Below are 25,353 nucleotides of genomic sequence, written 5' to 3'. Positions count from 1 at the left end.
TACACCTACCCACAATTCCCTTCTGCATATTCACCCAAAGAAGCCAAAGTATGTGTCCACAGAAGGACTTGCACAAAAATATTAACGGCAGCTTTGTTCACGATAACCCCAACCAAGAAACATGGAGAGACCCGTCAGAATGGACGAACCAACTGTGGTAGATTCATGAGTGGGACACTGGTCAGCAGTAGAAACGGGTCAACCCTGACGCCCACAACGACATGGACAAGTCTCAGAAGCCTTGTGCTGAGTTCGAGAAGCTGACCCTAGGGCTGCATACTGTATGTTTCCATTGATGTGAAGTTGCCAAAAAAGCGAAGTCAATCTGGGATGGAAAACAAACTGGAAGAGTGATTGCCTTGCAGGGGTGGGTTCGGAGACCCACTGGGAAGGATGGTGAGGGCATCTTCGGGAGTGATGGCAAAGTTGTGTATGACTTGAGAGGGGTTCGGGTTGCCCAGGTGTGAGAAGTGGCTGAGATTCACGGACTGATGATTTGTGTGTTTCACTGAATGTAAATGATACCTCCAATAACGAAAAAGAAGAAAAAAGCTCTAAACAAATGTCAATCTTTAGTTATTGATATGTATGCTGAAGTATTTAGAAGGAAATGACTATCAATTATTGTGAAATGAATAAAAAACTGATATGGATGGATGAAAAAAGGTTAGGTAGACACAAGATTAAAACAAGCATGGCGGATTGGCAATGGTAGGATCTGGTTGGTGAATATATAAACATTCACTGTGAAATTCTCTCAACTTTGCTGTGTATTTGAAATTTTCAGTAAGCAAAGGGAAAAACAAGTAGTGAAAGTTTAAAAAAGAAAGCAAGGGAATAATGGTTAGTTCTTATCTGGGGAGATGTGATTGGGGTAGGGCACACAGGGCTTCAAGATTATTGGAAATGATCTATTTTTATTTATTTATTAAAAAGATTTTATTTATTTATTTGACAGACAGAGATCACAAGTAGGCAGAGAGAGAAGAGGAAACAGGCTCCCCGCTGAGCAGAGAGCCCAATGCGGGGCTCGATCCCAGGACCCCGAGAACATGACCGAAGCTGAAGGCAGAGGCTTTACCCCACTGAGCCACCCAGGCGCCGGCGCCCCGGAAATGATCTATTTTTAAACTGGGGAAATGGACACATGGGAATTTGTTTTATTGTTTCTAAAATGATACATTAATGCTCCTTGCTCAGTGGGGAGCCTGCTTCTCCCTCTGCCTGCCTCTCCCCCTTCTTGTGTTCTTTCTCTCTCTGACAAATACAGAATTTAAAAAAATAATAAATTAAAAATAAAATTATACATTTATGTTCTTTAGAGTTATATATACTTAGAGTGATTTACAGATGCTGGGAGGAAAAAAGACCTTTTGTCTTTGGGGTTCCTGAGCTGGTGTTGCTGGAACAACTTGCTGTCATTCCCCTACCTCTAGGCCCATGCGGACAAGGCCTGGTCTCGGTGGCAGAGACAGTCCTCTGTGTGATACACAGAGACCAGCTGGGCTGTTCTGCCATCACATTTTGCTTTTAGCCTTGGAATGTTGAAGTTCCTTTTGTGCGTAGCCATTCCTTCCTTAGTTGAACCAGTAACCACCACCTCCACCCAGCCCAGTCTGGAAACATGGGGAGGCTTTCATCTCCAGCGTTCTCTGGCTCCAGGCAGTCTCTGTCACATACCCATTCTGAGATTGTCCTCTGGGTACTGCAAGAAAGTATTCCTCTTGCTGTTGAATTGGTTCAGCTAGGCGGGTGTGAGTATAGGGCTGCCAGTTGCCATCCTTCCCACTGAGGGAGAGGGAGAAGCAGACTCCTCACTGAGCAGAGAGCACAACACAAGGCCTGATCCCAGGACCCTGAGATCATGACCTGTGCTGAAGGCAGAGGCTTAACCCACTGAGCCACCCAGGCGCCCTGACCTAGTTGAGCTTGAAACCATGGTACAGAGATGGGTAGGAGAGATAAAACCTTAAAAGAGTATCATCTGATCTCCTGGATCCAGCCATTCCTGAGGCCATGATCCATTATGTGAGCCAATACATTCCCCTTTTGCTTAGGCCAATTTTATTTGGGTGCCTTTCACTTGCAACTAAGAGTCCTAACTATCAAAATTCTTCAGCTGTCACAATACTAGGTGCCATTTCTGTGTCTGTCACCCTCCACCCACAACCACCGGCCGCACTCACTTGGTGATCTCTTCTAAGGCCGCCTCCGGTAAGGCCAGCATCTCCACCAGCAGGGACAGGATCTCAAAGAGCAGAGTGTGGGGGTTTGGGGGAGCCATGTCCGTCAGGGCATTCTGCTCTGGGGACATGGGAAGATGTCTGCTGTTACCATTCCGTAGTTCTGGAGGCCAACTGGTCCCACCAGCCACCAGGCCCCTCCCCGAGCTCTGACTCCTCTGGGCTCACCCCTGCTCACCCACAGAGCAGAAGAAGCGCCTGGTGTCTGTCATCACAGCCAAGAAGTCCTTGAAGCCTACGTGACCATCTCCTGTGGAGGCCAGGGGTATAACAGTGGGCAAGGGCCTGCCAGAGTGGGTGCAGGCACTGCACCCCGAGCATGTTAGCATGTACTCAATGGGTTTGATTATAAAACACAAAGAAGACACATATTCAGTGCGCTGCACACAGCAAAGTAGAAGGTGAAAATTAGGGGTGCCTGGGTTGGAAGCTTCTAGAACTCAGGGCAGCAGTCTGAGTTCCCATCCCTGGTCCACCACTTACTATCCGTGTGACCTTGGCAAAGCCCCCAACCCCTCTAAGCCTTAGCTTTCTTACCTAGAGAGTGGAGATAACCATAATACTTACCTCATGGGAGAACAAATGAAGCAATGTGATTAGAACAGAGCCGTGGGTATTATACAAGCTCAGTAAATGTCAGCAACTGTCATTATTGCCACGTGCTAGTCACTGCATGAGAATTAGGTACCCGCAAGATTCCCACCTCGGCCTTCAAGGCCCTGCAGGACCTGCCTATTACCTGTCTCCAGTCTCACCTGGTGCCAAGGGCCCCCAGCATGAACCTGTTCTTCCACTGGGGCCATGTTCCCTGTTCCGGGCCTTTGCACATGCTGCTTCCTCTTCCTGGAATCTTCTCTACTGCCCTCTAACTCTTTAGTAAACATCCTACACGTGCTTCTTCTTGATCATCCCTTCCCCAAGAGAAGTCAGACCTGACTGTGTCAACTGCCTCACTACACATTCTCATAAAACCCTGTGTTTCAACCACACACTTGTAAGATCTGGAATTTAATGGAGATGCCAAAAGGGTCTGTACTGTGTTCTTTGTTCTGTACTGTGTCCTCAGGGCTTAAAACAGGTAGTTTTGGGGGGCACCTGGCTGGCTCAGTCCAGAGGAACATGTGACTTTTGATCTCAGAGTTTTGAATTTGAGCCCCACATTTGGGGTAGAGATTCCTTAAATAAATAAAACTTTAAAAAAAAAAAAAAAAAGACAGACAAGTCTTAGCAGATGTTTCCTGAGCTACTAGACAAATGAATAAATGGTCTCTAATCCTGAAAACCACCCCCTGGAGGTGCCTAATACTCTTATCCCCACGTCACAGATGGGGCCTGAGGCATAGAGAAAAAGGAAGCTTTTGCCAAGAGTCACATAGGGGCAGAGCTAAGGTGGTTCCTGGCTTGTGTGTATGGATGTGGTGATGGAGGAAGCAGAGCCAGACCGGTAGTGGCCAGGAGCCCAGGCCCCTTATAGCTCCACGGCTCCCCACGCCCTGCATCTAGCCAAGCAAACCACGTGGAATTCCCCTCGCCCTGTATCCTCCTCCCTTTGTCTCGTTTATTTCTATCACGGGGGATGCCCTTTTTTCTTCCCTCCCTGCCTAACCGCTATTTAATCTTTTACAATTTGGCTTGGTCATCACCTCCTCCAGGAAGTCTTCCTTCCTGATCCCTCCCTCTAAGCCACCTGAAGTGCTGCTTCCTTTGGTGACTCTTCTGTGTCCCTGTCTCTATGAGCACCTCGAGGGCAGGGCTCATGGGCCTTACCCGTCTCTTTATTCTCAGTGCCCAGATCAGGAAGGCGCACACAGTGCGTACTTAATAAATATTTCCTGGATGACGAACACTAGCAGCTCAATGTCTTAGCAATACGTTCTGTGTACCAGGCATTGGGCTCAATGCTCTGCCTGGATTATCTCACTTGCTTTCCAGCAGCCTGCTGAGATGGATGCTATCAGCCCCATTGTATGGAAACCGAGGCCTGGCCAACTTCACTGATTTGTCCAAGGTCACATAGCTGGTCAAATGAGTGACCCGGTCATGGGAGAAGGTCCCACGAAGCACACACACAGGCCTAAAAGGGAGGTCTCTCAGATACCACCTACATCCTAGGGTCAGAAGATAGGTCATGGCCATCTCCAGGTGCCCAGAACCCGGTGCTGAGTAGGTACTCAGAGAGCATTAACTTTGGGGGCCCAGAGCGATGGGACCCCAGTGGAAAATAAAAATGCAGGATGGGGTCCCTCACTCAAAAATTTATGAAGAATTTCCAGACTGCAACAGCAGAGTATTAAACCATGTGCAGGCCCCTTGAAGCGTGGAGGCCTGCAGGGCCAGAAAGAAAGGTCTCCCGTTGCTGGCCCTGCCTAGGACTCAGAGTGGCGCCTCCTGTCACTCACCATCGATGTCGGCACTCCTCAGGGCGTCCTGTACCTGAGCCGGCGTGAGGGAGATGCCCACAAGCAGCAGGATGTTGCCAAGGTTCTGTGCGTTCACCTCGCCATGGCCATTGAAGATCTCAAAGTAACTGCGGAAGGCTGTGGTGGGGTGGCGGAGGTCACGGGAGGCGGGGACACGCCTTGTTCCCACCATCCAACGCCCCCACCTTCCAACCACCCTCCTGCCCAGCATCCTTCACCACCGTGACTGGATGGAGAGGCAGGGGCAGCTTAAACAGCCATAGTGGAAGGCGCCATCCCACTAACTCACTCCACTCTCTATCCCAAGGTCAGGCCAAGGTCTCAGCAGGTGTGCCAACACCTAAGCTCCTTAATGACTTTCACTCTGTGCCAGGAGCACAACCACCTTAGGGCATCCCTGCTATGTGCCAGGCACTGTGCTAGGCTCTTCATGGCCACCTTCTCATTAAAGTCTTACAATGGCCTCATAAGAGTGGGATGCTTGTTCCTTTTGTCCCGATAGGGAAACTGAGGCTTAAAGATTAGGTGACCAGGTAGGTCTTTCTGACCCTTAAGTCTGTGCCTTTGACTTTGGTGCTCTGTGGTCACTTATCCGCATGGACGTGCTTTCCAGGATAGCTTGATACCAAAAGCTGCACCTGACTTCTCAGCCCGCAGCCAAATGTCGGCAGAATCAACAGACCGAGGGAGGGGTCTGGGTCTGCCCTTTAATAATAAGCTGGGTGGCTGCTTTGGCCTGAACTGCATCCCACTGAAACTCTTATGCTGAAGCCCTGAGCCCCAGGACATTAGCATGGGACTGTATTTAGAGACAGGGCCTTTCTCTCTGCTCAGCGGGGAGCCTGCTTCCTCCTCTCTCTCTGTCTGCCTCCCTGCCTACTTGTGATCTCTGTCTGTCAAATAAATAAATAAAATATTAAAAAAAAAAAAAAGAGGTGGGTAAGTTAAAATGAGATAGTAGCGTGGGCCCTATTCCGGTCCGACTGGTGTCCTTACAAGAAAAGGAAATGCGGAAACACGAGAGACAGCAGGGATGTCTGTGCACAGAGGAAAGGCCACGTGAGACCACATGAGGACACAGGAGGGTCCACGCGGTCACCAGCAAGGCGAGGGGAGGGGCCTCAAAAAAAAACCCCATTCTGCCGCCACCTTGATCTGAGATCTGCTTGGTTTGCGACCTCCTGAGCTCTGAGCAAAGAAATGCTCAGCCACCCCATGCTGCTGTGTTACGGCAGCCCAAGCAAACCACACAACTGCCACGGGCAAGCCACCGTACTTCTCTGAGACTCGATTTTCTCATCTGTGAGATGGACAAAACGGCTCATCCTCCGAGAGCAGTTGTGTTAATTCAGTGTCTGGCACGTAAGAGACTCTGACGTCGGATACACAGAACTGAGATGAGGACAGAGGGGGCACTAGGGAGCTCGGGTTGGGGTGAGCGGTGACCCCCCAAGGGCAGGCATGCCAAAAAAAAAAAAAGGGGTAAGACAAGAACAGCTCTTAAAAGCAGGCGTGGGCAAAATGCCCCGTGGTTTGGACTATGAGAGCAGAGCAGCCAGAGAGGGCTGCGGGGCATGGTGGAAAGCCCGGGTCTCTAAGCCACAGCGGCACCTTGTCCGTGAACTCTGCTCAAGGACGCGGGGCCGTTTTGAAAATGGCTCGAGAGTTGTAATGCTGGAAGGAGCCAGCGCCCAGGAAGCGGTCATGGGGAGCTGGAGAGGGCATTCAGGGAAATCAGAAGGGGCCAGTGGAGAGGGTCACAGATTTAGGGGAGGAGTCAAGGGTGGAGGGAGGACTGATCCCTGCTCTTCTGGGGCTGGGGCGGGGTGTAGCGGGGCTGCAGGAAACCCATGGAGCTCACGGAGTCAGCAGTCCCTCCTCCTCCCTCTCGTGGCCAGTGGAGTCGTGGGGCCCAGGGCCTCCCCCAGGTGGGTATTCAGAACTTTAAAACTTTTGGGAGGGGGCGGGATGTGGCAGGAAATGGGACTTGTCCAGGGCAGCTGGTCTTGTTAAATGGTGAGGGACGGTCTAGGGCGGACGGGGGGGCCCTGGAACCCTGTCTCCCATCCAAGTGGCCTCCAGAGGACCAGCAGAGTGGGCTTGGATGGAGGGAGGCAGAAATGCCTCCAAGCCTGAAGAACCTTGCTGGGTTTGACCTGTTTACTCAAGGAGGCAGTTCCGGAAGAGGACTGGACCCCAAGGAAGAGGGCCTAGCAGGGACTCAGACTCCCACGGCCAGCTGCCACCCCGCACCGTCTCCCTAGCCAGGAAGTCTCCCCCAGGCCCAGAACACAGGGCTGCGGTGGGCCTCAGGTCAGCGGTGTGGTGTGGAGCGCCCCATCCCCCCAGGACTGAGCCTTCTGCCACTGGAGGTGCTTCCCTGGGCAGGCCGGCCCTCACCTTCCTCTTGCCTCAGGGTGAGATGCTCCTCGAACCTTTCATCCCAGCTCTGGTACAGCTTGAGGAGGCCGCGCTCCTCCAGCTCCTGCCTACAGAGGACAGACCCCAGACACAGGGCACACACCCAGTCACCCTTGCCCGGGGCCACCCCCAGAAGCTAGAGGCGGGCAAGGGGGGAGGGTGGGGCAGAGGAGGGCATGGGAAGGACCCTGGGGGAGGCTTTGGGAGGTCAGGAGAGGCTCAGAGTGACCCTGGGGAGGAGGAGGCAGGAGTGAGGGGACATGAGGGGAAGGGACACGCCTCCGTGTCCCTTAGGGGGACTTAGATTAGAAAGAGAGAAGCTGGCAGAAATGGGGATGGGGGTGGGGGAGCAGAAGTGAGAAATGAAGAGGGGACACACGAGAAGGAACAGGTGCGGTGACGGGGACGAGAGTCTGGAAGGAAGATGCCAGGGACCCTGGGACCCCAGCTCTGACCTCGGGCGCTCTTTTTTGGGGGTGACTCCTACCGTGTCTTGGTGCTGCTCAGGCTCCTCTCTCCACTCGGGTGCAAGAGTTCTGCCCTTCTCCAGCCCACGTCCAGGGTGGGGGCCGGCAGGGCTGTGACCAGCCCTGAGGCCGGGACCGGGGATCCCACAGGGGCAGGGACAGGGACTGGCCCGGGGGCTGGCGACCGGGCCCAGGATGGGGCCATCGCAGGGGCCGAGGCAGGGGTCTGAGGCAGGGTCAGAGGCAGGCTTGGGGCCGAGGAGGGCACAGGGGTCAGGGTCCTGGGGGACTTCCGGTTTGGCAGGGCCCGGGCCTTGGCAGCCCTCCGATGTGTGACCTCCTCCTCCTCCACCTCCAGTAAGCACTTCATGAAGCCTTGCCGAAGGCTCCCAAGGTTCTGGGCCCCCATAGCCACCGTGGGCTCCCGAGGCTGCTTCTGCACAGGGTCCAGATCCTTCCTCTCTGCAGTGCCCCTCACCTCCTGGGGACAGCACAGGAGAGGGAATCCAGCCAGACTGTCCCACAGAGCGTCTCCTGCCCTTCACTCTCCAGGGCAACCTCGCAGTGCTCTTCCTCTCTGGGCCCCTGGACGATGCCCTCCAAATCTCCTATGCACCCCACGAGGCTCCTCCCTGCACTTGACCTTGGCTCCCCCGCCTTCCAGCACTGTGAGCCTGGGGGGCTTGAGTAAGTCACTCCCTGCCCCACCTTTCATTTATTTCTGTCCCCGGGATCAGCACAGCCTCAGTGGTCTTGTCAGTAACCTGTTGTTTGCCGACCTGACCAGAAGGTAAGCTTCATGTGAGCAGGACCTTGTCTGCCTCCTTTATCCATGACTACCCAGGGACGACACGTGGCAGGCACTTAATAAACGCCCACTCATTCATCCGACAAATCTAGCCATCTCCTGCTTCTGTCCCTCCTATGACACGGACGGGTCATCCCCAGCCTACCTCCAGCGCACACACCCCTGCCCAGCCCTTTGTCCCACATGAGAAGCAGCTCCTGTCCCTAAAGCACCAGCTCTATTTTGTCCATCAGCAGAAACATGCTATATTACTTTCCTTCCAACTAAAATCACTCGTAGGGGCGCCTGGGTGGCTCAGTGGGTTAAAGCCTCTGCCTTCGGTTCAGGTCCTGATCCCAGGGTCCTGGAATCAAGCCCCTCTTCGGGCTCTCTGCTCAGCAGGGAGCCTGCTTCCTTTCCTCTCTCTGCCTGCCTCTCTACCTACTTGTGATCTCTGCCAAATAAATAAATAAATAAAAACCTTAAAAAAATAAAATCTCCCCTGACAAATCCCATTAGCTACCAGCTACCAGCCCAGGGTTCTGCTCCTGTTTCCAAGCTCCAGAGTCTAAGGACATCCTTTGCCCCCGCCCAAGATGCACACACGTGTGCATGCACACATGCAAACACACACACGTGTGCACACTCACACAGACACACAGGCTCACTCACACCTTCCCCAGCTGGATTCCAGATACCAGCCCAGTCCCTCCTCTGCCTCCTCCCTCCTCCTGATTCCCAGCAGGCGCCCTCCCCACCCCAACTCTGGCTCTACTTACCAGTGCAGGAACAGGCCCTGGTGCTGGTTGGGTCTCCATGGCCTTGACCCTAAACAAGGAAGAGACCCTGGGGTGGCAGAGCGGCTCAGTGCAAGGCTCATCCTCTGCACTGACCTTCCCTCCGCCCCCAGGACACTCAGGCCCACTACCCCAGCCTCATCTCTCCAGGCTCATAATCTCAGAGGGACCCCTCATTCCCTCACATCCCCATGTTGGGACGAGGCCCTTAAAGTACAGGTTTGCAGAACAAAGAATTCTGGTGTTAGAAGTATCCTACAGATGGGGAAACTGAGGCCTAGAGGGGCATGGCTTGCCCAAGGTCCTACATCAGGTCAGGAGCTAGAATTCACCTCACCTGTAACTTAACAGAAGTGTGATCTTGTTGGGTCAGGGGTCAGGTAGGGGAGGGCATCAGAGGATGGCTTACCTTCCTTTGGGTGGGTCAGGTCCTGGCGTGGATGGTGGGAAGGAGTTGGCTGTCTTTTCCTCTGGAGTTGCCAAGGGTATCAGGGGCACTGCCTCCTGGGAAATGTCCTCCTGTGGCCTGATGTGGGGGGTGTCCAACTCCTTGGGGATCTTGTCTCCCCGTGGCTGCCCACAGCTGTCCAAGGTGCAAGAAGTGTCCACTGGCTGCACTATGTCTGCCGCATGAGCTGCCTGGTGACCTGGGATGGGCTGACACTCCTGGCCCTGCCGAGGACAAGACACCAAAATGAGGAGCCTGAGCCTGGCTCCCAGGTGAACCTCAATGCTGGCCTGGAAGCTGGTCATCCTAGGCTTATCGTGATCCAGACACGGCGAGTGTTCTCTCACTGAGTGCTCTCAGCACCCCTAGAAGTAGCAAAGCCTCATTTTCAGGGATGAGGACACTAAGGCCCACAGGAGTCACAGCCTACCCAAAGTCATGGTCCATGCTTCTCTGCGGCATAGAACGGGAGCCTGGAGGAACTGAGATGGTTCCCTTTAAATCCCAAACTCCTTGGTATTTCCCAAGGAATGTTCAAAATACAAGAATCCTTCTTGGGGCGCCTGGGTGGCTCAGTGGGTTAAAGCCTCTGCCTTCGGCTCAGGTCGTGATCTCGGGGTCCCGGGATCGAGCCCCGCTTGGGCTCCCTGCACTTACCCGGGAGTCTGCCTTTCCCTCTCCCTCTGCCCCTCCTCCCTCTCATTCTTTTTCTCTCAAATAAGTCAGGAAAATGAGGGGCACCTGGGTGGCTCAGTTGGCTAAGCAACTGCCTTTGGCTCAGGTCACGATCCCAGCGTCCTGGGATGGAGCCCCACATCGGGCTCCCTGCTCAGCGGGAGTTCGCCCTGCCTCTGCCTGTTGCTCTGCCCACTTGTGCTCTCTAACTGTGTCCAAAAAAAAAAAAAAAGAAAAGAAAAAGAAAAACTTTTAAAAAAGGAAAATTAAGGCCACAATGACAGCCCACTAGACACCTATTAGAACACTTAAAATTAAGGACCGGCTCTACCAAGTGTTGGGGAGGATGTGGCTCAGCTGAAATTCTGCTGGGGTTGGAAAAAGACACAACCGCTTTGGGGAAGACTTTGGCGTTTTCTTAGTAAGAGCCATATACACCTACCATAGGATCCCTTCTACACCGAGGGGGGTATTTGCTCCAGAGCAATGAAAGCCTTTGCTCCTGTGGACACGAATCTTTGCAGAAGTTTTTTTATTTTGTTTTGTTTTTTCAGAATCAAAAAGTGAGAAGGAACCATATGGCCATGGGTAGGTGAAAAAATGAAGGTGTCTGTGTGCAGGTGTCTGGATGGAGGTGTCTGTGTGCAGCGGCCTGGACTATCACTCCGCGTCAAAAAGGAGGCTGTTTTGAGACCTCAAGAGCTTGCGTGAATCTCAAAATAATCGTGCTGAGGGAAAGCCGCTGGGCAGAAGAAATGTACCCTGTCCCCTTCCGTTTGTGTAAAATTCCAGGCACGACAAACAAATCTGTAGCAAAAAGTGTGGATCAGAGGTGGCCTGGGGACGGATGGGGGTGGGTGGGAGGAGGGATGACAAGGAGCATGAGGAAACTTGGTGAGGAGGGGACAGCTACGTTTATTTTTTAATTTTTTTTAAATGTGTTTTTCATTTTTTTTTAAGATTTTATTTATTTATTTGACAGACAGAGATCACAAGTAGGCAGAGAGGCAGGCAGAGAGAGAGGAGGAAGCAGGCTCCCTGCCGAGCAGAGAGCCCGATGCGGGACTCGATCCCAGGACCCCTGGATCATGACCTGAGCTGAAAGCAGAGGCTTTAACCCACTGAGCCACCCAGGCGTCCCTACGTTTATTTTCTTGATGGTGGTGACTGCTTCAGGGGTGACGATGTGCGTCCAAAACATCACTGAAGCTTGCCATTTATTATTTATTTATTTACTTATTTTAAGATTTTATTTATTTGACACGGAGGGAGTGAGACACAGCGAGAGAGAGAATACAGACAAGGGGAGTGGGAGAGAGAGAGGCAGCGGGGAGCCTGAGGCGGGGCTCCGTCCTAGGACCCTGAGATCACAACCTGAGCCCAAGGCAGACGCTTAAGGACTGAGCCACCCAGGCACCCCTGAAGCTCTTTTTTTAAAGACTGTATTTGTGGGGTGCCTGGGTGGCTCAGTGGGTTAAAGCCTCTGCCTTCGGCTCGGGTCGTGATCCCATGGTCCTGGGATGGAACCCCACATCGGGCTCTCTGCTCAGCGGGGGGCCTGCTTCCCTCTCTCTCTCTCTCTGCCTGCCTCTCTGCCTACTTGTGATCTCTGTCAAATAAATAAATAAAATCTTAAAAAAAAATAAATAAAAAATAAAGACTGTATTTGTTTATTTGAGACAGAGCGCATGCATGGGATGGAAAGGAAAAGGAACAAACAGACTCTGCTCTGAGCACGGAGCCTGATGCAGGGCTCGATCCCAGGACCCCAAGATCATGACCTGAGCTGAAACCAAGAGCTGTATGCTTAGCTGACTGAGGCACCCAGGCTCCCCATACCTCACTGAAGCTTTAAAAGAATTAATCCTAAAATGAAAATAAGTGAAAAGATATTTTGTAGACAAATAACTTAAAAAAGGCACCAAGCTCTAACCACCTCTTGCAAAGTCCCACAACACTCAGCGGCTAAGAAACAGCTTCTAGGATATCCTAGACTGAAGAAAACCACTGAGTGTGGTTACATCCAGTGTGTCCCTATTTTTCTCGTACACAGAACCCCTCCACTCACCCCCACCTCCAGCATCTGATGACATACCGTGGGGCCACTCTGGAAACAGGTTACACAGTCTTGCAATTAAGAATATCCAGAATATCCCAGTGGCCCACAGAGACGGGACACTTGACATCTCCAGGGAATGGAGAGAAGTAGACACAAGTGTATCAAAATGTGGGGCACGGGGGGAAGCTCCATCGTCTTCCCTGTGGGGCAGTCATTCTGTACCCTCCTCCCCACGTCTCCATGGACATTACCTGGTGGCTCTGGAGGGCCTGACCCTTCACCGTCCCTGGGTTCTGCTGTCTCCCCCGCTGGTCCTCGGTCTCCTTCCTTTCCTGTGCTGCAGGGACCCCGGAAGGCAGCACCCCCAGATCACTTCCTGGCTTGGCTTGACCCCGGCTTGCTTGCAGCTCCCTGGGCCCTTCCTGGGGGGCCGGAGTTGACTGCTTCTTCCTGGGGAGAACAGAAAAGTGACACCTCAGCTCCCGGATTGGGCCACAGTTTTATATTCGTAGGCTCCTATGTGGTTCCCAGAGTACCTGTCCACACCTAGGTACACCATAGGTGCATACTTAATGCTGGAGAGGATGAATGAAGAACTGACATGAATTCTCCAAATCCCAAACACTTTGATGTCAATGTTTAGGGGAGTTAGGATTTTATTATTATTATTACTGTTGTTGTTGTTGTTGTTCTTGTTTAGAAAAAAAGAAAAAAACAGGAGCATCTGGCTGGCTTGGTTGGTAGAGCATGTGACTCCTGATCTCAGGGTTGTGAGTTCGAGCCCCATGTTGGGTGTAGAGATGACTTAAAAATAAATCTTGGGGGCACCTGGGTGGCTCAGTGGGTTAATCCTCTGCCTTTGGCTTGGGTCATGATCTCAGGGTCCTGGGATCGAGCCCCGCATCGGGAATCTCTGCTCAGCGGGGGGCCTGCTTCCTCCTCTCTGCCTCCTCTCTGCCTGTGTCTCTGCCTACTTGTGATCTCTGTCTGTCAAATAAATAAATAAAATCTTAAAAATAAATAAATAAATAAATAAATAAATCTTGGAGGAGTGCCTGGGTGGCTCAGTGGGTTAAAGCCTCTGCCTTCGGCTCAGGTCATGATCTCAGGGTCCTGGGATCAAGCCCCGCATCGGGCTCTCTGCTCAACCGGAAGCCTGCTTCCCTCTCTCTCTCTCTCTCTGCCTGCCTCTCTGCCTGCTTGAGATCTCTGTCAGTCAAATAAATAAATAAATTTTTTTTTTTTAAATAGAAAATAAATAAATCTTGGACCGCCTGGCTGGCTCAGTCAGTCAGCATCTGACTCTTGATTTGGGCTCAGGTCATGATCTCAGGGTCATGGTCAGGCTCCACGCTCAGCAGGGAGCCTGCTTGAGATTCTTTCCCTCTGCCCCTCCCACTGCTTTCACTCGCTCTCTCTCTCAAATAAATAAATAAATCTTAAGAAAAAAGAAGCAAAATCAGAGAGGTTGCGCGGAGAGGTTGAGACTGAAGACTCGAGCTTATAGTCATCAAATTGCTGGTGACAGCTCAGGGTTTGACTCTGTGTCATTCAGATCCCACTTTCATGTCCTGGAGTACTTCGCCCAGGCTTCTTCCTATGGGTGTGTATATGTGATTGTCGTGGGGGATTTATGTCATTATCATCTTCAAATAATTGCCCAACTTTACATAATACAGTCATATTTCATATATAGTTTTGCAATCCTTTTTTGATGATTATAACCTAAATTTTCCCTGCCAAAAAAGCTTTCATAAACATACTTTTAAAGAGAAAGTATAAAATTCCATATTTTATTTTACTTATTTATTTTTTAAGTCATCTCTACACCCAACGTGGGGCTCGAACTCACAGCCCTGAGAACAAGAGTTGCACACTCCACCGACTGAACCCACCAGGGACCCCTAAAATTCTGTATTTTATAAATAAACATACTTGACTTTACCATCCCTCTATTGTGGGTATTTAAGGCATCTTGGCATTTCCAGTTTTTTCATATTTAAAATGACATGACAGAGGAAAAAACTTGCATAAAACTTTGCCTAATTATTTAGGGGTACCTTCGTGGCTCAGTTGGTGGAGCATGTGACTCTTGATCTCGGGATTATGAGTTCAAGCCCTATGCTGGACATAGAGATTACTTAAAAATAAAATCTTAAAAATAAATAAATAAAAATAAAAAATTAAAAAAGATTAAGGCAACACTCTTGGGCCCTCTCCTTCTTCGAAACTTCATACTATTACTCAATAAACTTTACTGTCACTCAATTTAAATAGATAAATAAATAAACAAGATTACTCTCACTGTAGACACGTTTAAAAGTGTACAGTAGGGGTGCCTGGGTGGCTCAATGGGTTAAAGCCTCTGCCTTCGGCTCAGGTCATGATCCGGGGGTCCTGGGATTGAGCCCCACATCGGGCTCTCTGCTCAGCGGGGACCCTGCTTCCCCCTCTCTCTCTGCCTGCCTCTCTGCCTGCTTGTGATCTGTCAAATAAATAAATAAAATCTTTAAAAAATAAAATAAAATAAATAAAAGTGTACAGAATTTAGGGGCACCTGGGTGGCTCAGTGGGTTAAAGCCTCTGCCTTGGGCTGAGGTCATGATCACGGGGTCCTGGGATCAAGACGCACATTGGGCTCTCTGCTCAACCAGGAGCCTGCTTCCTCCTCTCTCTCTCTCTGCCTGCCTCTCTGCCTACTTGTGATCTCTGTCTGTCAAATAAACAAAATCTTTTTTTTTTTAAAGTGTACAGTATTTAGAAAACAGTAACAATAATGCACGTAAATGGTTTTTTTTTTTCCCTCTCTTTTGTTCATTCTTCCATTGATTTGGTGAATACATATTTATTGAGCATCTACTATGTGCCAGTCCCAGTCCCAGGCATGAGGGATTTGAGGCTGAGCAGGACACATCAAAGAAGCATGTGGTCTAGTCAGGCAATGCAGATGAAAGGTTCCACGAGTAATTATGTAGCATGATTTATGCTGCATGAGAGAGAAGCAAGAGCGCTTCTATCTTAGGCCGGGAGTCCTACAACATCCTTGTCCCCCAGGTGGCTCACAGGGTTCTCTCCTGGACCTTCTCTAAGAAGTCCCAGCTCACCTTGGTCCTGCCGGATACGTCTGCTCCTGGGTCCTGAGCTCCAGAGGACCCTCCTCTGAGGATTCCCTGTGTCTCGGTCCCTTTTCTGGCCCTCCTGAGGCTGAAAAGGGCTGCTTCCCACCGTCCATCCCTGCAGAATCTGGGAGTGCAACCTGGAACAGAGATGTCCATGGCGCTGGCCCGAGGGTGGCCACAAGTACCCATTCTGGAGGGTTCCTCCCTCTCCCTGCATATCGTCCTGGCCTCACAGGCAGGGAGATCCTGTATCTGACTGGAGAAAGGTGAGGAGGAGACAGGGGGCTCCTAGAGAGAGTGGCTGTGTGTTAAGACCTGGCTGAGCCCAGAGGCTGTCATTCAGCGCTAATGGCTCTAGCACAAAGCTGAAATCCAGAGTAGGACCTTAGGAGAGGGGACTCCCTGAGGTTAGCCTCAAAGGACCCCCCGGGGGACATCAACACCCTGAGAAGATCCAAGAGAGCCATCCTCAATTTCCGCAGCTTCAGAGCTCAGGCTCTAGAACTGGGCTTTGATGCCCATCTTGGTCTATCAGTCGCTAGTGGAGCCAGTGACTTAGGGCTAGCTCCAAGCCTCACCTGAGTCAGCAAACTCCAGAAGCCCTGGCTCAATCAATCGATAATTGTTCTACTGCAAGACTGTGCCGGAAGCCAACACCAAGGTCACCTACTGCAGGAGGCAGGACCTGTGCCCGTGCCTCTAAGGATTGAACCCAGTTGGTCCTCACCATGACACACACACAACAGTGGGGCTCAACGGGGTGCAGAGGCTTGCCCAAGGTCATACAGATGGTTATGTAATGGGACTGAGACCCATGACTTTGCTCATTTAAAAAATAAATCAGGGGTAGAGGTGAAGGAAGCCCTGAATGTCTTCCCCAACGTCCTTCCAAGACCACCCCCCCCAACATACACACACCTTCAAGGTGCTCTCCCTGCCCCCAGGGGAAGCCATGATTTGTAACAAAAGCAACAGGGAGAAGGCAATGCTTTACCCATGAGAATGCTGACCTTTTTTTTATGGGGACATTTTTGGTTCTGGGGAAACTAGATGGGAAGGAGGGCCTTCTTTGTGCTCTTCAGTTCATGCCACTTGGCACTTAGAAGGATGGATGGAAAGAGGTTCAGAAGTGTGATAAAAGCTCAGGCTGGGGGCTGGGGAGGGTCATGGGTAGAGGCCAGGAGCAGCTGCCAGGGGAATAAGGGTTAGAAAGGGGCTGGACGGGGCGCCTGGGTGGCTCAGTGGGTTAAGCCGCTGCCTTCAGCTCAGGTCATGATCTCAGGGTCCTGGGATCGAGCCCCGCATCGGACTCTCTGCTCAGCAGTGAGCCTGCTTCCTCCTCTCTCTTTGCCTGCCTCTCTGCCTGCTTGTGATCTCTCTCTGTTAAATAAATAAATAAAATCTTAAAAAAAAAAAAAAAAAAAGAAAGGGACTGGACGCCATGGAATTTGCATAGTAGAGTAAGTAGGAATTCTTATTTTACTCATCCAGCATTTATCCTGGTAAAAGAAGCCACATTTTGTGTGTGTGTGGTGGGGGGGCCAGCTCGTGGGGTCAGTGGAGCCACCTGAGTACCATTTCTGACTTCATTATACCAAGAGCTCCAGGGCACTGTGTTCTGCCATGGTGACTAATTCAGGGATAAGCATGTGACAGTGGGCCAATGACAGTGGTACCAGAAACTTTCTTCAACTATTGCAAAGAGGTTCTCTTCCTCTTGGGGATGCTATTCCAGAGGATGTAAGATGAGAAGATTAAAGTCTGGAGTGGCCAGGGAAATCCTTGCCATCTTTCAGGGAGAGTCTGCCAGGGAATGGCATGTTGGAAGGCAGAACCAAGGGACACTCCTCTAGCACCTTGATCCAGCCATACCTGAAATTTTCTGATAGACATATTCTCATTTCTGCCTAATTCAGTTTGAATTGGGTTTTGTATCACTTGTAACTGAGTCTTAATTAAAATAGTTGGGGAGGGGGGCGCCTGGGTGGCTCAGTGGGTTAAAGCCTCTGCCTTCGGCTCAGGTCATGATCCCAGGGTCCTGGGATCGAGCCCCGCATCGGGCTGTCTGCTCCGCAGAGAGCCTGCTTCCTCCTCTCTTTCTCTCTGCCTGCCTCTCTGCCTACTTGTGATCTCCGTCTGTCAAATAAATAAATAAAATCTTTAAAATAAAAATAAAATAAAATAGTTGGGGAGGGAGCCTGGGCAGGGGAGGGGAAAGGTGACTGCTGGGAATAGCAGGGTCAGAACAAGGGGTGCAGGGCCCTACCTGGTTGACTCCTGATATGGTGGGCTCAGCACCAGGCCTCTTGCTGGTGGCGCTCATGCCAGGACTTGGCTGGGCCCCAGGAGCCTTGATACTTGCCTCCACGTACATTTTCTTGTCCATTGTGCCACAGCCAATGGGGGTACCCAGGGATGGGCATCAGTTGCTGTGGTCCCACAGGAGAAATCCAGTCAAAGTTCCATCAAGCTCATTACTAAGCACTGCTTCAGCAGCCCACGTGGAACCTGTAACAGAAAGCCTGACTGAAGAGAAGAGTCAGTGCCGGGCCTGGCTCTGAAGGGCACGCATCGAAACCAAAGAGCTGGCCACACCCAATTTACCCACAGATCCTTCCTAATTCTCACAATGACTCTGAGGAAAAAGAGGCTCTAGGAAGCAAAGTGATTTGCCCAAGGTCTGACACCAACTGAGCCACAGAACAGGAATTAAACCATAGCCTATTGGATCCCAAGACACACGTACTTTCTTCTACCACAGCATTGCCTAATGGGTGCTCTTTGATCCTAATATTGGTCCCACGAGGGGCACTGCAAAAAAACATTCTGATGCCAAATGTGTTTGGAAAGAGCAGAGTTGGAATAGGAATAGGAATAAGAATAGGCTGTGTTGCAGGACTTCTCAGAGCCTTTAGTATACATTTCAGACATGCATTTTAAAGACTGCCCAAGAATGTCATGGTTGCTGTTGTTATAGATGAAAACTCCAAGTTCTTGGGGTTAAGGAACAGAAGTTGGGAACATCTGTTTGGAGAACCCCAAGAACTCCAATGGCATATGTAGTTCACCAAAGCACCCCCATCCCCCGGCTGCCTCTGCCCTGGACACATCCCTTTCTAAAGCCTTTCCTGGTGTCTCTCCTGCCTCTCCCATCCAACCTCATATTAGGCTGTACGACCATCCCCTACATAAGCATGCTCTTTTAACCTGGACAGCCTCCCGCAATCCTAATCCCACAGATCCCCAGCCTCTGTACCTGCAGCCCACTTCTGTCTCTCTAACCCCCGCTCCCATTTCTTCAGCCTCCCACCTCTTCTCCAAACTTCCAGCCACCCCAGCTCTCCCTCCAGCCTCTGAGCTCCTCTGAGGCTCATATTTCTATGGGTGCATCACAGACCCCATTTTACTGTGAGCAAGTTTCTAGGGGAAATCCTACCCCTCCGTGAGACCGTGGGGTCGTGGAGATCTTGATTGTGTTTTCACTCTAAATCATGGCAGACCAGCCAACAGACACGAAGGAACCCTCTATTTGCTGGGCACGTTTGCAAGCGGTATTCTCCTAAGCCCCTGTGAGGTCAGTGGGTTTAGCCCTAAAGCTCAGAGAAGCCCAATGTCTTGTCCAATACAGCACAGCTAGCCTGCAGGAGATCTGGATTCAGACCCAGGACTGTGAGGCTGTCAAGCCTGCTTGTCTCATCATATTATCTTGCCTCCAAGCTGCTCATTCGTTTACCTACACAACCAACAACTGTCTCAGGGACCTGTGCCCAAGCTATAGGCACAGCACAAAGCCCTGAGGGTACACTGGGTGTTCAGAAGTCTCTCACCATTTACCAGGGGCACAGAGGAGATGCCCTCATCAGCCACGAACCCAAATCCCCACTCCCTCCTCCTTTCCTCCCACCCCTGCCTACCCTCCAGTCCTTCCCGCAGCTACACCAGCACCCCACAATGCAAACAAGATCTCCGCTCCTGTAGGACGCCCACCCCAGGCACAGCGCCCACCTCCCAAAGGGTCTAGGCTCTCACTTGGCACAGGAAGTCAGCACTGTGACCAAGTTCCTCCCTCTCCCTGGGGAGTTCCTCTCTCTTCCTGTCTCTCTCCCATGAGGACTCCCTGTGCATTCCCCTTTCCTCCAGCGCTTCCTGCCCCAGGGATAGATGACCCATCTGGAGGAATCCCCTTCAGACCCCCTCAAACACGCCCCCCATTGTCCACTATCTCCACCTCAGAATCTTCAGTCCCCAATATTCCACAAGCTGAAATTTTAAGGGGGCGGAGTTTCCAGAAGAGATCCAGCGCCCTCTCCGTCCCCATCTGAAACTTACAAACTCTGTGAGCATTCGAACAAGGGATGTCCCCAGCCCTAATAGAAGGGTGTGGAATCTGAGGACAGAATTGAGGGGGGGTGGCTGGTACATATGGACGATATTCTCCTTTTGGAGCACTTGGTGCCTTTTCTTTTTGTTCACAGCTTTATTGAGATTTAATTCACATACCATACGATTCTCCCATTTAAAGTGTATAATTCAGGGGCACCTGGGTGGATCAGTTGGTTAAGCATCTGGTCATGATCTTGGGGGTCCTGGGATCGAGCCCTGTGTTGGGCTCCCCGCTCAGCGGGGAGTCTCCTTCTCCCTCTGCCTGCCCCCACCCTGCTCATGCTCTTTCTCTCTCTCTCTCAAATAGTGTACAATTCAGTGGCATTTAATACAGTCACAAAATTGACATTGGGGAGGGTATGTGAAATGGTGAGTGCTGTGAAGTGCGTAAGCCCAACGATTCACAGACCTGTACCCCTGGGGCAAATAATACATTATATGCTAATAAAAGTAATTAATAAAATTTTAAAAAGTAAAAAAAATATAGTCAAAGAATTGTTTGACCATCACCCAATATTAGAACATTTTTATCATCCTAAATAGAAAACTCACTACCCCATAGCCATCACCTCCATCCTCCCAAGCAACCCCCAGCCGTAGGCAATCAGTAATCTACTCTCTGCCTTTTAGGTTTACCCATTCCAGACATTTCACATAAATGGAATCATGTGATATGTAGTCCTTGGTCACCGGCTTCTTCACTCAGCAGAATGTCAAGATTCATCCACATTGTAGCCTACTCCCATCATTCCCTTTTAGAGCCAACATACTACATGTTTATATTCATTCATCAGTTAATAGACATTTGCATGTTTCTACTTCTGGGATATCAGGAATAATACTGCTATAAACATTCATGTACAGATTTTTGCGTTATATGATCTCATTTCTCTTGACTATATATCGAGGAGAGTAATTGCTGGGTCATACGCTAACTCTATGTTTAGTCTCGGGTAATTGCCAGACTGTTTTCCAAGGGAGCTGTATCATTTTCCATTCCCAGATGCAGTATGTGAGAGTTCCAACTTTCCTACATCCTGACCAACACTTGTTATTATCGACCTTTTTAAATTCTAGGCATCCTAGTGGGTGTGGGTATGAAGTGGTATCTCATTGCGGTTTTGATTGGCATCTCCCTGATGGCTGATGAGACGGAGCATGTATCTTTCTTTATTCTTTTTTTGTTGTTGTTGTTTTGTTTTTGGGGCTCCTGGGTGGTGAAGTCCACTGGATGTCCAACTTTTGGTTTTGGCTTGGGTCATGATCTCAGGGTCATGAGATCAAGCCCTCCCCCATCCCCAGACTCAGTGCGGAGTCTCCTTGAGACTCTCTCTGCTTCCCCCTGTCACCCACACTCAGCTTCTCTCTCACTCAAATAAAATAAATAAATCTTCAGAAATAAATACATATTTTAAAGTAATCTCTATGCCCAACATAGAGCTTGAACTGGCAACTCCAAGAGATCAAGAGTGGTGTGCTGTACTGACCGAGCCAATCTGGTGCCCCACAATGGCACATCTTTCTATGTGCTTACTGGCTATTCATATAGCTCCTCTGGGAAAATGTCTACTAGAGTCCATTGTTCATGTATAAACTGGGTTGTCTTTTTACTGTTGAATGGTAAGAGTTCTTTATATAGATGTAAGTCTTACTAGGTGTGAGTCCCTTGCCAGATAAATAATTTGCAAAATTTTCTCACATGATGTGCTTGTATTTTCACTTTTTTGTCCTTTGAAGCACAAAGTTTTAAGTTTTGTTGAAGTCTTATTTATCTATTTTTTTTCTTTTGTTACTTGAGCTTTTAACGTCATTTCGGAGAATCCATTAGATTATTATTTATTAGAACATAAATCCAAGGTCATGAAGACTTAGATCTATGTTTTCTTCTAAAAGTTCTGAGTATTCGCTCTTACACTAAAACTAGGATCCATTTTTAATTCATTTTGTATATGGTGTGAGGTAGGGATCCATCTTCATTCTTCTGTATGTGGACATCTCAGCACCATTTGTTGAAAAGACCATGGTTTCTCTATTGAATTATTTTGGCACACTTCTGGAAAGTCAACTGACTATAAATGTGAGGGTTCATTTCTGGATCCTGAATTCTATTCCATTAATCTATACATTTAGCCTTTTTTCAGTATTCTACTATACTCTACTAGTTTTGTAGTGAGTGTTGAAACCAGGAAGTAGAGGAGTTCTCCAATTTCATTCTTTTTCAAGATTGTTTTGTTACTTTTATAAGTGGACACTTATAAAAGAGCCTGCTTCCCTCTCTCTCTCTGCCTGCCTCTCTGCCTACTTGTGATTCTCTCTCTCTCTCTCTCTCTGTCAAATAAATAAATAAAATCCTTAAAAAAATAAATGTCTATGATGGAAGAAAAATGCAGCAAAGAAAAATAATAAGTGACCTATAATATATATTTCAGGAAGCCACCAAGGACAGTTGTCCACACCAAACCCCCACCCTGGCCCTGGACCTACCAGAAAGCAGCTGGATGAATCCGCAAGACTTTGCCTCCCTGCTCACCTCCTCATGCTTGGGATGGGTTCTCTCTGAGCCTATACTCTGCCTGTTGGGTTGAATTGAATTCGTTTGGTAAATAATGTAATTAACCTGGGAGTAGACAGTAGATCCCGTTGGTCTCACCAGAGAGGTCTAGGGGTGCATTTTGGGCAATGTCCAGCTATGGGTTTGAGAAAAAGTCCAGGGACTGTCTGACCTCCAGCTGCAGGACAATGTGGTTTCCCTGGGACTTGTCGCAGTTTCAGTGCCCTCCCTTGCACAATGGAGATAACAACCTTTGCCCTGCCTACCTCACAGGGATTATTATGTCGCTGCTGTAACCTCTTCCGGAGAGCCTTCCCTGACTGCCCCAGGCTAAGATGGGCCTCTCTCCTCTTGGCACCCACAGACCCTGGGAATTCCTCTGTCCTAGCCCTTCCCACTGTGCATCCTAAAGTACTCTTTTCCTCGCTGTGTCCTCTGGTTTGCGCGCTCGATGAAAGCAGGAGCTGGGCTGGCTCCACCCAGTGACGCTGACACCCAACATGTATTACACAGAACTGACCTGCCAGTGTTTTGACACACCGGAAGCCAGGCTGCCCCTCGGCATGGAGTGATGATTTCCTCCGAGGTTTATGAGGGGAAGGCTTCTTACCTTCTTACCTTCTTACACGGCAGCCACGTGGAGAGGCCGGACTGCTACTGTGTACACGCTGCTTGGCTTCCAGAGTGGACACGATGGAGTTTGGTGGTGACTATGGACACCACCCCAAAGTTCAGCTCTCGAGAGCTGGTCGTAGATGCCGTCCCCACTGGAAGTTCTCTAAATGAGTCCAGGTGATTTACTCCTTGGCTACCCTCTCTGCCCCTCCGTTGTTCAGTGAGTATTGATGCAAGGGGTCAGAGCGTGAAAGAGAAAACGCAGCGGCCCATCCCCAAATTGCCACTTGCTTTTGGGATGTAGCCAATGGAACACACACACATTTACTCATTCATTCTCTGAGCACTGCCTCTGTGCCCAAACCTGTGTGGCTGAATACAGGGTCCCATAGATGAGAGGGGACAGGGTCCTGCATTCAGGAAGTTCACAGTCTGGGGCCCCTGGGTGGCTCATTTGGTTAAGTGGCTGCCTTCAGCTCAGGTCATGATCTTAAGGTCCTGGGATCGAGCCCCATGTAGGGTTCCCTGCTCAGTGGGGTGTCTGCCTTTTCCCTCTCACTCTGCCCCTCACCCCTACTCGTGTGCTCTCTCTCTCTTTCTCTCTCTGCCTCTCTCTTTCTAATAAATAAATAAAATCTTTAAAAAAAGTAGAAGCTCATGGCTGGAGAGAGGGAATACAAGGGGGAGTGCACCTTCCCTGACCCTCTTGATATCTCTCCCCTTCCACCTTCAAAGGGGAGTTCTGTCTTCGGCACTCCAGGACTTTAGGATGATGAGAGACAGGATCAAAGAAGAGGGAAGAAGAAATCTCATTTTCTGGGCCATTTCTCAATTTCTTCTCTGTTGTAGAGAATCACGATAATGAGCAACGTTGAAATTAGAGGTTAAAGCAATTCACATAAAGAAACGTTAACTTCACACCCACCAGGATGGCTGTGATCAAAGAAATGGAAAATAAATATTGGTGAAGATGTGAACAAACCGGAACCCTTGTTCAGAGCTGGTGCAAACGTAACATGGTGCAGCCACTAAGGAAAACAGGTTGGTGGCTCCTCAAAAAGCTAAACATAAAATTACCATTTGGTGGGCACCGGGGTGGCTCAGTCGTTAAGTGTCTGCCTCTGGCTCAGGTTATGATCTCAGGGTCCTGGGATCGAGCCCCACATCAGGCTCCCTGCTCACCGGGAAGGCTGCTTCTCCCTCTCCCATGCCTCTGTGTTCCGACTCTCGCTATGTCTCTCTGTCAAATAAAATCTTTAAACAAAATTCCCATATGGCCCCGTAAATCCACTTCTAGATTAATACTCAAGAGAACTGAAAACGGGGACTCAAACTTAGTGGCATTCTTCACAGTAACCAAAAGGTGGAAAGAACCCAAATGTCCATCAACAGAGGAGTGGGTAAACAAAGTGGGGACTGCCCTGCTCCCACAGCTGTCAGAAGAAATGAAATTCTGTTAGATGCTAGGACAGAGAGGAACCTTGAAAACATTATGCAAAGTGAGATTAGCCAGATTCAAAGGACAGATACCGGAGGACTCCACTTACATGAGATTTCTAGAATAGGCTATTTCATAGACACAGAAAGCAGAACAGAGGTTACCTGGGGCTTGGGGCTAGGGGGAAATGGGGTGTTATTGCTTAATGGGTATAGAGTTTCTGTTGGGGAAGGTGAAAAAATTCTGGAAATGGTGGTGATAGTTATGCAATATTGTGTACGTACTTAACGCCACTGAATTGCACACTTAAAAATGGTTAAAGCCGTCAAGTATAGGCTATGTATATTTTACCACAATTTTTAAAAAAAGATATTTTAAAAGATTAGATTAATTCTGTAATAAAGAACTTCTACAGCGTGAGTACAAGGAGAGCGCGGAGCGGGGATGCGCAGGTGGAGCAAGTGTGCGGGGGCGTTCAGTGAAGCAAAGGCGGGATCAGCACCATCACTTAGTAAACAATAGTGGAACGAATGAATGAGGGATGGCACAGGAGAAGAAGGGATTTTTTTTTTTTTTAAGATTGTATTTATTTATCGGACAAAGATCACAAGCAAGCAGAGAGGCAGGCGGGGGCGGGGGAGGGGAGCTGACTCTCGACTGTGCAGAGAGCCGGACGCGGGGCTCGATCCCCGGACTCTGGGATCATGACCTGAGCTGAAGGCAAAGGCTTTAACCCACTGAGCCACCCAGGCGCCCCGAGGAGAAGGGATTTGGAGAACTTGACTATGGTAGGACAAAATGTATCCCCTACGACATTCTATGAAAAATCCACGAGGACTGGGAGTCTTTTTTTGAGGCTTATGTCTTTTGTCGAGTGGATGTCACACTGGGCACGTGGTGGGTGAGGATAAGGGTGGCTCAGGTCAGCCT

The 25,353-nt window shown here is 49.8% G+C and overlaps 1 protein-coding gene and 1 long non-coding RNA gene across 7 annotated transcripts in view; one reads left to right on the top strand and one right to left on the bottom strand.

Moving 5' to 3' along the window:
- The window catches only part of SPATA21 (spermatogenesis associated 21), a 34,544-nt gene extending 11,958 nt beyond the window's left edge, over positions 1-22,586 (bottom strand). The window contains exons 1-12 of one of the 6 annotated variants that reach the window (XM_032302089.1): positions 22,543-22,586; positions 22,304-22,392; positions 17,703-17,944; positions 15,422-15,573; positions 12,569-12,767; positions 9,545-9,807; positions 9,118-9,166; positions 7,572-8,032; positions 7,064-7,152; positions 4,643-4,780; positions 2,422-2,493; positions 2,187-2,304 (exon numbers count right to left, since the gene is read on the bottom strand). In XM_032302089.1, coding sequence (XP_032157980.1) covers positions 2,187-2,304; positions 2,422-2,493; positions 4,643-4,780; positions 7,064-7,152; positions 7,572-8,032; positions 9,118-9,166; positions 9,545-9,807; positions 12,569-12,767; positions 15,422-15,573; positions 17,703-17,822 — 1,661 coding nt within the window. In that variant the 5' untranslated portion in view covers positions 17,823-17,944; positions 22,304-22,392; positions 22,543-22,586. Of the gene's footprint in view, positions 1-2,186; positions 2,305-2,421; positions 2,494-4,642; positions 4,781-7,063; positions 7,153-7,571; positions 8,033-9,117; positions 9,167-9,544; positions 9,808-12,568; positions 12,768-15,421; positions 15,574-17,702; positions 17,945-19,441; positions 19,608-19,765; positions 19,824-22,303 lie in introns of those variants that run through there. The other 5 variants (XM_032302087.1, XM_032302088.1, XM_032302086.1 and 2 more) reach the window with 5 other exon arrangements.
- On the top strand, positions 19,685-24,058 carry LOC116567181. Its single transcript, XR_004276143.1, has 4 exons — positions 19,685-19,772; positions 22,249-22,418; positions 23,004-23,162; positions 23,835-24,058. It is a non-coding gene; the product is annotated as an uncharacterized LOC116567181 (long non-coding RNA).
- Positions 24,059-25,353: the final 1,295 nt, after the last annotated feature.

This window comes from Mustela erminea, chromosome 10 (assembly GCF_009829155.1).
Source record: "Mustela erminea isolate mMusErm1 chromosome 10, mMusErm1.Pri, whole genome shotgun sequence".
NCBI classification, from domain to species: domain Eukaryota; kingdom Metazoa; phylum Chordata; class Mammalia; order Carnivora; family Mustelidae; genus Mustela; species Mustela erminea.
This window is presented reverse-complemented; position numbering and strand designations above follow the sequence as displayed.